The sequence below is a fragment of the Hyaena hyaena genome, unplaced genomic scaffold, assembly GCF_003009895.1.
Source record: "Hyaena hyaena isolate Hyena2069 unplaced genomic scaffold, ASM300989v1 scaffold_431, whole genome shotgun sequence".
Classification (NCBI taxonomy): Eukaryota; Metazoa; Chordata; class Mammalia; order Carnivora; family Hyaenidae; genus Hyaena; species Hyaena hyaena.
Window position 1 is genome coordinate 430,080 of NW_024081055.1, and position 13,520 is coordinate 443,599.

The 13,520-nt window shown below is 41.1% G+C and overlaps 1 protein-coding gene across 2 annotated transcripts in view; it reads right to left on the bottom strand.

The window, feature by feature from the left end:
• Positions 1-2,917: 2,917 nt before the first annotated feature.
• Positions 2,918-13,520, bottom strand: part of AP3S1 (adaptor related protein complex 3 subunit sigma 1) — an 87,022-nt gene continuing 76,419 nt past the window's right edge. For both annotated transcript variants that reach the window (XR_005531806.1, XM_039252588.1), the window contains one exon: positions 2,918-3,193. Coding sequence is in view for 1 of the 2 variants with exons in the window: in XM_039252588.1 (XP_039108519.1) it covers positions 3,173-3,193 (21 nt within the window). In the remaining variant the exon portion in view is untranslated. The remainder of the gene's footprint in view (positions 3,194-13,520) is intronic.

The following is a 13,520-nucleotide window of genomic DNA, read 5'->3' on the forward strand; positions in this document are numbered from 1 at the left end:
CTCTCTAAAATAAATTTTTAAAAGAGACAAAGAGCTCACTTAAAAATAAATAAATAGGGGCACCTGGGTGGCTCAGTTGGTTATGTGTCTAACTTCAGCTCAGGTCATGATCTTGAGGCTTGTGAGTTTGAGCCCCATGTCGGGCTCTGTGCTGACAGCTCAGAGCCTGGAACCTGCTTCAGATACTGTGTCTCCCCCTCTCTCTGCCCCTCTTCTGCTCAAGCTCTGTCTTTCTCTGTCTCTCAATAATAAATAAAAATGTTTAAAATTTTTCAAGAAAATAAATTTTAAAATAGTTTTGGATTTACAGAAAAGTTATAAGGGTAGTACAGAGGGGTTTTTTTTGTGCATTTTTTTGTTTTGTTTTTAAAGAGAGAATGGGAGCATGAGGCGGGGAGGGGCTGAGAGAGAGGGATAGAGAGAATCTTGTGCAGCCTCCATGTCCAGCATGGAGCCTGATGTGGGACTCAACCCCATGACCCTGCGATCATGACTGAGCTGAAATCAAGAGTTGGACACTGAACAGACTGAGCCCCCCAGGAAGTGCCCCAGTACAGAGGGTTTTATACCCAGTGTCCAGGAGTCCCCACTGTCAATATCTTAGATTAGTATGCACACTTGCCAAAACTCGTGAGCCAACACATTGTTATTAACTAAAGTCCATACTTCATTTGAATTTCCTTAGTTTTTACTTGATGTCCTCTTCTGTACCAGGACCTCATCCAGGATACATTACATTGAAACACCCTTTCTCCTTAGGCTCCTCTGGGCTATGGAAGTTCCTCAGATTTTTCTTGTTTTTGATGACCTTGGCAGTTTGAAGGAGTATGGGTCAGACTACTTTCTAGACTGGCCTTCGGTTTGGGTTTGTCTGATGTCTTCCTCATGGTTTAGGTTCAGGGTTCTTGAGAGGGAGATCACAAAGGCAAAGTCCTATCCCCACCACAGAGTATGCAGGTTTCATGCTGTCCACTGACTCACCACTGATGACATCAAGCTTGATTACATAGCAGCGGCAGTGTTTGTCGGGAGGTCTCCAACCGTGCCCCCTTTCCATGCTGTATCTGGATGGAGGTCGCTATGCACAGCCCCCACTAAAGAAACAGGACGCTTTGAGAGTATTGATTCAAGAGCAGAGGACCCTGTGTGAATTGTATGAATTTCTTTTGTAGAGCAGATTTCTCTATTCTTACACATTTATTTACCCACTTATTTGTGTCAGGGTGGACTCAGAGATATTTATTTCATACTTTGGATTATAATCCAATACTCTGTTATTTATTCTGTTGTTCATGTTGTTTCAGGTTTGGCCATTGTGAGTTCTTTCAGGTGGCTCTTTCTTTTTTAAGTTTTTCTATTTGTTTTGAGAGAGAAAGCAGGGCTTAATCTCTATCTCTATCTTTATCATGACCTGAGCCAATATCAAGAGTCAAATGCTTAACTGATTGAGCCACCCAGGTGCCTCTTTCAGTTGGCTATTGAGTCCCTTTGACATGAGCCCACCATCTTGTTTTTTGAGCACTTCCTTACATCCTGGCACTGCAGATGCCCCAGGCTCCTCTTGTTTATTCCCAACCCCAGCCCTTAGACCAGCCATTTCTCCAATGTTCCCTTTTATTGAAGAATGGTGCTTGGAATCCAAGATCTGGGTGCTGGGTATGCTCACTGACACCAGAGCATGGCACTTCTTTCCTTTTGCATCTTTTGGATCCTCTCAGCTGACAGACTAAAGAAATATGTGGGTATGCCAACTAGCATATATACACATCTATAAATAGTACTATATACATCCATCTATACCTACAGGAAGCTAAATGTTCATACTAATGTCTCCAGTTCTAATCCATTGCCACACATTTTGTAGACTTTGCAACTGTGAAGAAATATAAAGCCAACTTGATTTCCCCCTCTCTACAAAATTCACATTTCCTAACAATTTTGCTTATCTTTGAAATTTAGCAAATTCACCAGGCCATATATTAGAATTCCTCATTATCACTGGACCCTGACTCCACGAGAGGGACAGATGTGTTTAGGGGGCAAGCCCAGGAAGCCACCTTCTCTATGACCCCCAGCTGAGCCCCATGGTGATGGTTGCAATCCTGGGACAAGGAGTCCTTGACTTGGGCCTTTCCTACTGCCCAGCCAAGAAAAAACCTTAGGGCAAGAAATTCCAAGTAAGGAATCTCTAATTCTTTCAACGTCACTCGATTTTAAAATTTATGTTTAAATAAATAAATAAATAAATAAATAAATAAAATTTATGTTTAAATTTGTGCAAAGGAAAAGTCACTATCCGTGGTGTACATTTCCATGACCTTTGACAAATGGATAGAGATGCGTACTTATGACCACAGTCATAAGAGGGAACAGTTTACGTGCCGCCCAGATGCTGTCCTGTTGCCCTTTGTAGTCAATACCCCCCAACCTTTGTAACCACTGACCTAATCTTCATCCCTACAGTTTTCTCATCTCCAAAATGTCATGTAAGTGAAATTTTATAATATGCAGTCTTTTGGGTGCGGTTTATGTCACTTGGCAAAAATACTTTGAGATCCCTCCATGTTACTGCATAAAATAACTTGCTTTTTTTTTTAAGTCTCTTTTTTTATTTTGAGAGAGAGAGCACAAGCAGGGGAGGAATGGTAGGGTGAGGGGGAGAGAGGGAGAGAATCTCAAGCAGGCTCCACACTGTCAGCACAAAGCCCGATGTAGGGTTCAAACCCATAAGCTGTGAGATCATGACCTGAGCCAAAGTCGGATGTTCAAATGACTGAGCCACCCAAGTGCCCTGTAAAATCACTTACTTTTAATATTGCTATCCAGGTACTACATCAGCATAGCTTAGATTTTTGCACTAGTGATTCCCTTGAATGTCTGTATTAGTTTCCCGTGGCTACGTAACAAATTAACACAATTTTGGGGACTTAAAACAACACTGATTTATTAACTCAGAGTTTCCAAGGGTCTGGAGTCCAGACACATCTTGACTAAGTCTTCTGTTGTGAGGCTCACGAGGCTGCAAACAACATCTCAGCTGCTCTCTCCTCTGAGGCTTATGAACTTCCCAAAAGCTCACTGGTTCTTGGCAGAATTCAGTTCCTTGCAGCTAGCTATCAGATTGGCGTCCTTGCCCTGTCAACAAGTTGACTGTAGGGCAGTGAAACTGATTTCAGATTACTGACCTCCAGAACTGTAAAGAAAGAAAGTGGTCTGTTATAAGTTACTAAGTTTGCAGTAACTTGTTAGAGCAGCAATGAAAAATGAATAAATACGTTGCACATTAGAAGTAAAGCAAATGTTTCACAATAAACTATTTGTAAAAAAAAAAAAAAGAAGTAAAGCAAATGTTCATAGGATATGTTAAAATAGAATAGAGATTCTCACACTCTTTTAACACTCTTTTAATTGCCAACTCTTGGTAAGAAAAACATTTGCAGGACGGCTGGGTGGCTCAGTCAGTTAAGTGTCCATCTTTGGCTCAGGTCATGATCTCTTGGTTTGTGGGTTAGAGCCCACATTGACATCAGTGCTGACAGCTTAGAGCCTGGAGCCTGCTTGGGATCCTCTCTCTCCCTCTCTCTTTCTGCCCCTCCCCTGTTCACACTCTGTCTCTCTCAAAAACAAATAAACATTTAAAATATTACATGTCAGGGGCGCCTTGGTGGCTTAGTCGGTTAAGCGTCCGACTTTCGCTTAGGTCATGATCTCGCGGTTCGTGGGTTCGAGCCCCGCATCGGGCTCTGTGCTGACTGCCAGCTCAGAGCCTGGAGCCTGTTTCAGTCTGTGACTCCCTCTCTCTGACCCTCCCCTGCTCATGCTGCCTGTCTCTCTCTCTCTCCTAGAAATAAATAAAACATTAAAAAAAATTTTAAATATTACATGTCAAACTCGTGACAGAATATGGCAAATGCTTCTTAGTAGCTCATGGTTGGTGGCACTGCCATCAAGGACCTCAACAGATAACAGTGCAAAGTTTTCCTCTGAAACTCTGAGTTCTCTACTTCAGTGGTTCTCAACTGAGGGTGATTTTGCAGCCCAGCATACATTAGGCAATGTCTGGAGACATTTTTTGTTGTTACAACTGGGACACAGGCTACTTACCCGCACCAAAGAGGCTGGAGATACTATGGCTAATGATTCTACACGGCAAAGGACAGTCAGCGCAACACTGAATTATCCAGCCCCGAATGTCAGCAGCGCCAAGGTGGAGAAACCAAGTTCTAGCAAGTTCTATCTGTGTCTTCTCTTGGTCGGCTGTGTCCAAACTGACTCTGTCCATCTCTCTGGCTTCCCCAGGTTTGTCCTCCCTTACTATGTCCTGTGGACCACAATGATGCGTTTCCTACCTAGCATTAAACTGACAAGCTTGTGGGAACTAGGTTTGTGTTTTAGTCCATTGAGGCTGCTGTAACAAATACCACAGACTGGATGGCTTATAAACAACAGAAATTTATTTCTCACAGTTCTGGAGGCTGGAGGTCCAGGATCAGGGTGCCGGCGTGGGCAAGTGAGAGCCCCTCTTCTGGGTCACAGACTTCTTGTGGCTTCCCATGGTGGGAGAGGCTAGCAAGCTCTCTGGGGTCTCTCATATGAAGGCACTGATCCCATTCATGAAGGTTCTACCCTTGTGACCTCATCACCTCTTCTCATGACATCACCATGGGGACTAGATTTCAACATATGAATTTCAGAAGGACACAGACATTCAGACCACAGCAGCTAGTGACAGGTGACAGCTGCATTTTTAAAAAGTTTATTAATGAATCTGAGGGGCGCCTGGGTGGCTCAGTCAGTTGAACATCCAACTCTTCATTTCGGTTCAAGGTCGTGATCCCAGGGTCATGGGTTCTAGCTCCGTGTTGGGCTCCACACTGAGCGTGGAGCCTGCTTAAGATTTTCTCTCTCATCCCCCCTGCCCCTCTCCCCTACTTGCACACACTCTTTCTCTAAAATAAAAAACTACATATATTAAAAAAATTATTAATGAATCTGAGAGCAGTGGTTGATGAAGTGTGCAAGGGACATTCTCAACACACAGTGGCATATTTCAGGCTGCTGCCTTCAGTGAATTACATAACCAGACCTGCAGATTCTTTGTTTCAAACTTCCAAAAGTACTGGGTCACCTGGGTGGCTCAGTTGGTTGAGCGTCTGACTCTGGATTTCGGACTCAGGTCACCATCTCACGGTTTGTGAGTTCGAGCCCCACAACAGGCTCTGCGTTGACTACGTGCAGCCTACTTGGATTCTTTACCTCTCTGTCTCCCTCTCTCTCTGCCCCTTCCCTGCTAATTCTCATGCACTTTCTCTCTCTCTCCCCCAAAATAAATTGGGGCACCTGGGTGGCTCAATTGGTTAAGCATCCAACTTCAGCTCAGGTATCATCTCACAGCTTGTGAATTCAAGCCCCACATCGGGTTCTGTGCCGACAGCTCAGAGCCTGGAGCCTGCTTCAGATTCTATGTCTCCCTCTCTCTCTGCCCCTCCCCTGCTTGTGCTCTCTCCCTCTTTCAAAGATAAATAAACATTAAAAAAAAAGAAGAAGAAAGAAAACAGTGGACAATAATTTAAAATAAATAAACATTTCAAACTTCCAAAAGTACAAAGTACCTCCTCTAGTCATCTAAAATCTAGTGATTTAGGGGCACCTGGGTGGCTCAGTCAGTTAAGCAGCAGACTTCAGCTCAGGTTGTGATCTCGTGGTTCACTAGTTCGAGCCCTGAGTCAGGCTCTGTGCTGATAGATCTGAGCCTGGAGCCTGCTTCGGATTCTGTGTCTCTCTTTCTCTCTGCCCCTCCCCTGTTTGGGCTCTCTCTCTCCCAAAAAAAAGAAACATTAAAAAAAATGTTTTTTAAATAATTTAAATCTACTGCTTTAGGTTACTAGATTTTCCTTCAGTCAGATTTGAAGTACATTTGCAAATCATTCAAATAGGGCATAGGTAGCACCGGTCCCTTTGAAAACTGAGAAGATGATGACTTCCACATTATCAAGCAGTTGAGGAGCTTGCTTCACCCAAAAAATAATTTTTCCCAGTGTCCCTGATTCTATATGTTCTCTCGCAGGGCACTAAGAAGGCACCTCAAGGGTAGAAGGAATAGTCAGTAACCCGCTTCTGTGGTTTCTACAAATAACTGGTGTAAAACATACCATATATTTAGGAAATGACATCTAATTAAAGCCAACACAGGACAGCTCTCTGAGGGAGGCCCAGGCCACGTGCACGTGCACGGGGCCAGCTCACTGGGGTATGGGTGGTGCTTCGTGCCAAAGGGTGGAATGTGAAAATAATCCATTTTAGCCTTCATATTTGGTGGGGTGTGTGTGTGTGGGGGGGGTTGTCTTTGGAAAAGAAGAGTCACATGTATTGTTAATTCCAGAATGAATGGTTTTGTGGTTTGGGTGTTATTGTCTCGTGTAGTTTCACAGGAACATGAAAGCACCTATAAATAAACTGCAGGAAGTGGAAGATACACTTACAAAGAGGGTTTTAAACATAATAATTAGAATTCCTGCCTTCTGAAACTAAGATAGCTTTACAGTGGAAAGCACTCTGATCTTAACGTCTGTGTTGCAATATGTAGCAGTGGTGAGGAGCTCCCACAGTGAAGGAAGGCTGCCTGAGAGACAGCATTCCAGAAGGGCGATGTGCCAAATAGAGCAAACCCATGCAAGTGAAAAACATTCTTTACGAACCCATGTGTATTTGCGTGTAGTTCTCTCTGAAGCAAAGGCAAATAAATTTAATTTTTCTTTTAAAAAAAGCAATGATTTCATTATATGCTGACCCTGTGTTTGGCCTTGTGCTAGGCTCACATGGATTAGTTCGTGTGGCCCTCACAGTAATTCCATGAGGTAAGTACCATCCGTATTCCCATTTACACTCAAGAAAACTGAGGCTTAGAGGGATTGAGCATTTGGATTAATGAGGGGCCGTGGGAGGATTAGAAATGGGACAATTTGACTCTAGAGGCCATGCAGGTGGCCCGGAACTAGAGTCCTCAGTCCTGAACATGCGGTGAATGGGCTCAAAGTGAAGGCAATGGCTGGCCGAAATACAGACGGCTGAAATGGGAGAGGTCTGTTTCTTTTTTCTTTTCCAGTCCCATCAGTATTTTTAGCCAAAATGTATTTCACATGTACCATTATGTAAATTTTAAGGTGTACATGTTGATTTTATACCTTTACATGATGTAGGAAGATTGTCATTGTGGTTCGCACCTCTATCACATCACATATCGTCTGTTTTCCATGGTGGAAATAACTAAAATTTGGGCTCTTGGCAAGTTTGATTTTTTCCCCTACTATTTAAAAATGTTTATTTTTGAGAGAGAGAGAGACAGAATGCAAGATGGTGAGGGGCAGAGAGAGAAGGAAACACAGAATCCAAAGCAGGCTCCAGAGTCTGACATGGGACTTGAACTCAGGAACCACGAGATGATGACCTGAGCCAAACTTGGACACTTAACTGACTGAGCCACCCAGGGGCCCCAAGTTTGATTTTTATAATACAACCTTGTTATCTGTAATCACCATACTGTACGGTTGGTTTGTTCCATATCTTAGCTACTATAAATAATGCTACAATAAACAGGGGTGCATATGTGTTTACAAATTAGTGTTTCTTTTCATTTTTTCTTTTGGTAAATATCCACTAGTAGAGTTATTGGGTCTTACGGTATTACTATGTTTAATTTTTTCAGGAACTTCATATTGCGTTCCCAGTGGTTGCACCAATTTCCATTCCAACCAACAGTGGTCCAACAGGTTCCTTTTTCTCCACATCCTTGTCAACACTTATGATTATCTTTGTTTATTTTAGCCATCTGACAAGTGTGAGGTGATACCCCATTGTGGTTTTACTTTGCGTCTCCCTGATGATTAGTGATGTTGAGCATCTTTCCATGTGTATATTGGCCATCTGTATGTCTTCTTTGGAAAAATGTCTATTCAGGTCGTCTGCAGATTTTTTAATTGGAGTGTTTGGTTTTCTTGGTGTTGAGTTGTAGAAGTTCTTTATATATTTTGAGTATTAACCCCTTATTGGATAGATTATTAACAAACATCTTCCCCCATTCAGTAGGTTCTTTTTTAGTTTTGTTGATGTTTTACTTCACCAGGTAAAAGCTTTTAATCTTGATGTAGTCCTAATGGTTTATTTTTGCTTTTGCTTCCCCGCCTGAGGAGACATGTGTAGACAAATGTTGCCAATGGCAAAGAAATGACAGCCTGTGTTCTCTACAATTTTCAAGGAGCTTTGTTCCTGTGTTTTTTTCTAGGAGTTTTACTGTATCCGGTCATATGTCTAAGTCTTTGATCTACTTCAGGTTAATTTTTTTTAAGATTTTATTTAAATTCCAGTTCGTTAACATACAGTGTAATGTTAGTTTCACGTGTGCAAAATAATGATTCAACACTGCCATACATCACCTGTGCTCATCACAAGTGTCCCTCCTTAATCCCTATCACCTATTTAATCCATCCCCCTATCCACCTCTCCATGGGGAACCATCAGTTTGTTCTCTATAGTTAAAGAGTCTTTTTCTTGGTCTGCCTCTTTTTCCCCTTGTCTTGTTTATTTCTTAAATTCCACAGATGAGTGAAATCATACGGTATTTGTCTTTCTCTGACTGTCTTATTTTGCTTAGCATCATATTCTCTACCTTCATCCATTTTGTCAAAAATGTCAAGATTTCATTCTTTTTTTATGGCTGAGTAATATTCCAGTATATACAGATATACCACATCTGCTTTATCTATTCATCAGTTGATGGACACTCCAGCTGTCTCCATAATTTGGCTACTGTAAATAATGCTGCTATAAGAAGCAGGGTATGTGTATCTCTTTGAAACAGTGTTTTTGTATCCTTTGGGTAAATACCTAGTAGTGTAATTGCTGGACCATAAGATAGTTCCCAGTTACACTTTTTGGGGAAGTTCCTTACTGCTTTCCAAAGTTACCGCAAGTCTATTTTTGTGAGTGGTGTAAGATAGGGCTTCAATTTCATTTTCTGCATGGGTCTATCCAGTTTTCCCAGCACCACTTGTTGAAAAGACAAGCTTTTCCCCATTAGGCATTCTTAGACCCTAGTTAATTACTAGTTGATGATATATGCACAGGTTTAATTCTGAGCTCTCTATTCTGTTCCATTGGTCTATGTGTCTATTTTTATACTAGTACCATACTGTTTTAATGACTATAGCTTTGTAGTATAGTTTGAAACCTGAAAGTGTGGTGCCTCTGGCTTTGTTTTCTTTCTTACGGTTGCTTTGGATAGCTGGGGTCTTTTGTGGTTCTGTACAAATGTTAAGATTTTTTTTTCCTATTTCTGTGAAAAATGCCATTGGAATTTTGGTAGGCTTTGTGTTGAATCTATAGATGGCTTTGGGTGGGATGGTAAGTTATACCTTTATCCTTTGCTCTTTTATTTGCAACTAATTGGTCATTCGTAACGAAACAGAAGTACCTCTGGGCATTACACCAGAGCATTCAGGAGATTTCTACCAACTGTGATTCAGAAAGTAGTAGGACTGAACTTTGAAGGAGGCTGTGGAATCAAGGGAGTCCATGAGTCTGCCGCACCCTCATATGGGCAAGTGGGGGATAAGGGCACTTGGGGGAAGCAAAACCGGAGAGCACAGAACACAGCAGATACGCAAGGGACGTAGAAAATTCGTGGAGTTCTAGCATCCTGGTGGAGAAGCAGGCACGCCATCGGAGCAGAATAGAGACAAGTCTGCAGGCAGAGGAGAAGGAGGATCTTAAGGAGTCAGTCCCATTCCCCAGGGTGACGCTGCAGTGCCCTGGAGTTTTGCCAGCAGTGACAGTGACCTCCCACACAGAGAAGCAGAAAGCAAAAGAGGTGTGACTAACTTATCACCTGGCTGAGCAGGTCACAGACAGAGGGACCTGTTCCTTTCCAGGAGTGGGTCTTCTGAGGAGGGATCTCCATTACTGGGATCGGGGGAGAAGAGAAGGAGAGAGAAGGAAAGAAGCAGGCAAAAATAACCAAGGCTTTGAAGGTAGGATTACCTGCTCTCTGCTTTAAAGTTTCAGCGGGTCTGCCCATACAACTCTGGGAGTACCCCCACTCGAGGATCCCACTTTCTGGCAGTGGGCAGCCACAAAGCCCCAGGTGCTAAGTTCACACTCTTCCCCCGCCCCCATCTTTCTTTATACCAGCTTTTTAAAATGTGCCTTCCCCAGTGCTGACCCAGAGCCAGTTCAGGGAAAGAGAAACCAAAAAGTTGAGATATACTGCCACCTTGTGGAGAACAAGTGTCTAACTGCTAGTCTGTAGCATTGTCAAAGTGAACAAGTAAGGCAAGTGTGTGCTTCTTCAGATGCACCAACAGAGGCACGTTTCATCACAAACTATGAAACATTATGGTCGTACGGTATCACAAAAAGAAAGCGATAATTCCCCAGCAATCAAACCCAAAGACACAGAACACTGTGACCTAACTGATAAAGAATTCAAAATAGCTGTTATGAAGAGGTTCAACAGATTACAAGAAAACTCAGAAAGGCAATTAAATAAACTCAGGAATAAAATCAAGGAGTTCTGCACCAAGGAAGTGGAAAATTTTAAAAGAACCAGCCAGAAATTCTGGAGCTGAAGAATTCAGTGAATCCAATGAAGATGCATTCGAGCTGGGGAAACAGGGCAGATCAGACTGAAGAAAGAATTGGTGATCTGGAGGATAAATACTTAGAAGTAATCCAGTTAGAAGAGGAGAGAGAACTAAGATTTTTAAAAAGTGAAGACACTTTATGAGAGCCATTGGATAAGATACAAAATACAAACATAACAATAACTGGTCTACCTGAAAGAGAGGAGAGGGAAAAGGGAGCAGAGAGTATATTTAGAGAAATAATAGCTGAGAATTTCCCAACCCTGGGGAAGGAACTGGAAATACAAGTCCAAGAACCCTATAGAACAAACTTATCTCAGTGCAAAAAAATCTTCTCTGAGACGCGTTACAATGAAACTGTCAAAAATCAATGATAAGGAGTCATCAAAGCAGCCAGGGGAAAAGAACGCAACCTACAAAGAAGCCCCCATAACAGTATCGGCAGATTTCTCAGCAGAAATGCTACAAACCAGGAGACAATAGAATGACGTTTTGATGTGCTAAATAATAAAAATACCAGCCAATGATACTTTTATGGCCAAGTTATCCTTCGGATATGAAGGAGAAACAAAGGTTTTCCCAGACAAAACTTGGGGAGTTCACCGCCACTAGACCTGCCTTACAAGAGATGCTCAAAGTTCCTCAAGCTGAAATGAAAAGACGTTAATTACTTACATAGAAGTAAATGAAAGTGCACAATACCCTAGCAAAGGTAAAAATAAACAATAGGGTAGGTAGTATGGGGGTAATGGGGCTTTGGGTAGCTTGGACATTTTAAATATATTCTTCCAATCCATGAGCACAAAATGACTTTCCATTTGTTTGTGTCTTTGATTTCTTTCAACAAAGTCCTATGGTTTTCATTGTTTAGATCTTTCACTTCCTTAAATTTATTCTTAAGTATTTTGCTGGTTTTGAGGTTACTACGACCGGGATATTTTTCTTTGTTGCTTTTTATAAACATTTCAGTTGGTGTGTAGAGATGCAACTGATTTCTGTATGTTGATTTCATATCCTTCAATCTTACTAAATTGTGGATTAGTGCCAACAGTTTTTGGTTGAGCCTTTGGGATTTTCCCTATGTAAAATCATATCGTCTGCAAATAGTACCCATTTTACTTCTTCCTTTCCAAATGAGATGCTATTTATTTAGTCTTGCCTAATTATTCTGGCTAGGCCTTCTGGTACTGTGTTGAGTAAGAATGGTGAGAGTGGGCATCCTTGTCTAGTTTTTGGTCTTAGAGGAACAGCTTTTAATTTTTCCCCATTGAGTATAATGTTAGCTGTGAGTCTGTCATACATGGATGGCTTTTATGTATGTTACTTCTATACCCAATCTATTGAGGATTTTTATCACGAAAGGATATTGTATTTTGCCAAATGATTTTTCTGTGTCTATTGAGATGATCATGTGATTTTTATCTTTCATTCTATTAATGTGGTGTAAAACATTGACTTATTTGCATATGTTGAAACCTCCTCACATCCTAGGGACAAATCTCACTTGATCATGATGCATAATGTCCTTGAATTCAGTCTGCTAATATTTTCTGAGAATTTTTGTGTCTATATTCATCCGAGATACTGACCTACAGTTCTTTTTCCTTGTAGTGTGTCCTTATCTGACTTTGGCATTAAGGTAATGCTGGCCTTGCAGAACAGGTTTAGAAGTGTTCGCTCCTCTTCAGTTTTTTGGAAGATTTTGAGACAGATTGCCATTAATTCTTTAAATGTTTGGTATTATTCACCACTACAGCCATCTAGTCCTCTGTGTTAGAAAGTTTTTGACTACTGATTCCATTTCTTTACTTATATTGGTCTATTCATATTTTCTATTTTGTTCTGATTCAGTGATCCATGTTTCTAGGAATTTATCTAGGCTGTCTAATTTGTTGGCATATAAATGTTCACAGTAGTTTCTTCTGACCCTGTGTATTTCTGCAGTATCCGTTATAATGTCTCCTCTTTTGTTCCTGATTTGAGTGTTCTATTTTTCCTTGGTTAGTCTAACTAAATGTTTGTCCATTTTATCTTTTTGAAAAGCCAATTCAGTTTTGTTGCTCTCATCTATTGTTTTTCTTATTTTTCACTTATTCACTGGTCTTTATTTTTGGGCTTAATTCTCTTTTTCTAGTTCCTTCAGATGTAAATTAGGTTGTTCAATAACTTTCTAATTTTTTAAAGTTTATTTATTTATTTATTTTGGGGGGAGGGGCAGAGAGAAAGAGGGAGAGAGAGACAGAGAGAAAGAGAGGGAGAGGGAGAGAGTGAGAGAGAATCCCAAGCAGGTTCAGAGACAGCGTGGAGCTCACAAATCGTGAGATCATGACCGGAGTTGAAACCAAGAGTTGGATGCTTAACCAACTGAACCATCCAGGTGCCCCAAAAATCTAATTTTTTAATGGATGCATTTATTGCTGTGAACTTCCCTCTCAGACTGCTTTCACAGCATCCCATAAATTTTGGTAGGTTGTGTTTCCATTTTCTTTTGTTTCAAGATTTTTTTAATTTCCTTTTTGATTTCTCCTTTGACCCACTGGTTGTTCAGAAGCATGTTATGTTACACATAGTTTACACTTATCTTAGTTTACACATATTTGTAGATTTTCTAGCTTTCCTCTTATTTACTGGTATCTAGTTTCATACCATGAAGGTAGGAAAGCTAGTATTATCTCAATCGTCTTAAATTTGCTAAGATTTGTCTTTTGTCTTATATGATCTATCCTGGAGAATGTTCCACGTGCACATTGAGAAGAGTGTGAATTCTGCTGCTACTGGATAGCATGTCCTACATAGGTCTATTAGGTCCATTTGGTCTAAAGTGTGATCCAATTCCATAAATAAATAAATACATACATACATAAATACATAAATGATAAAGTA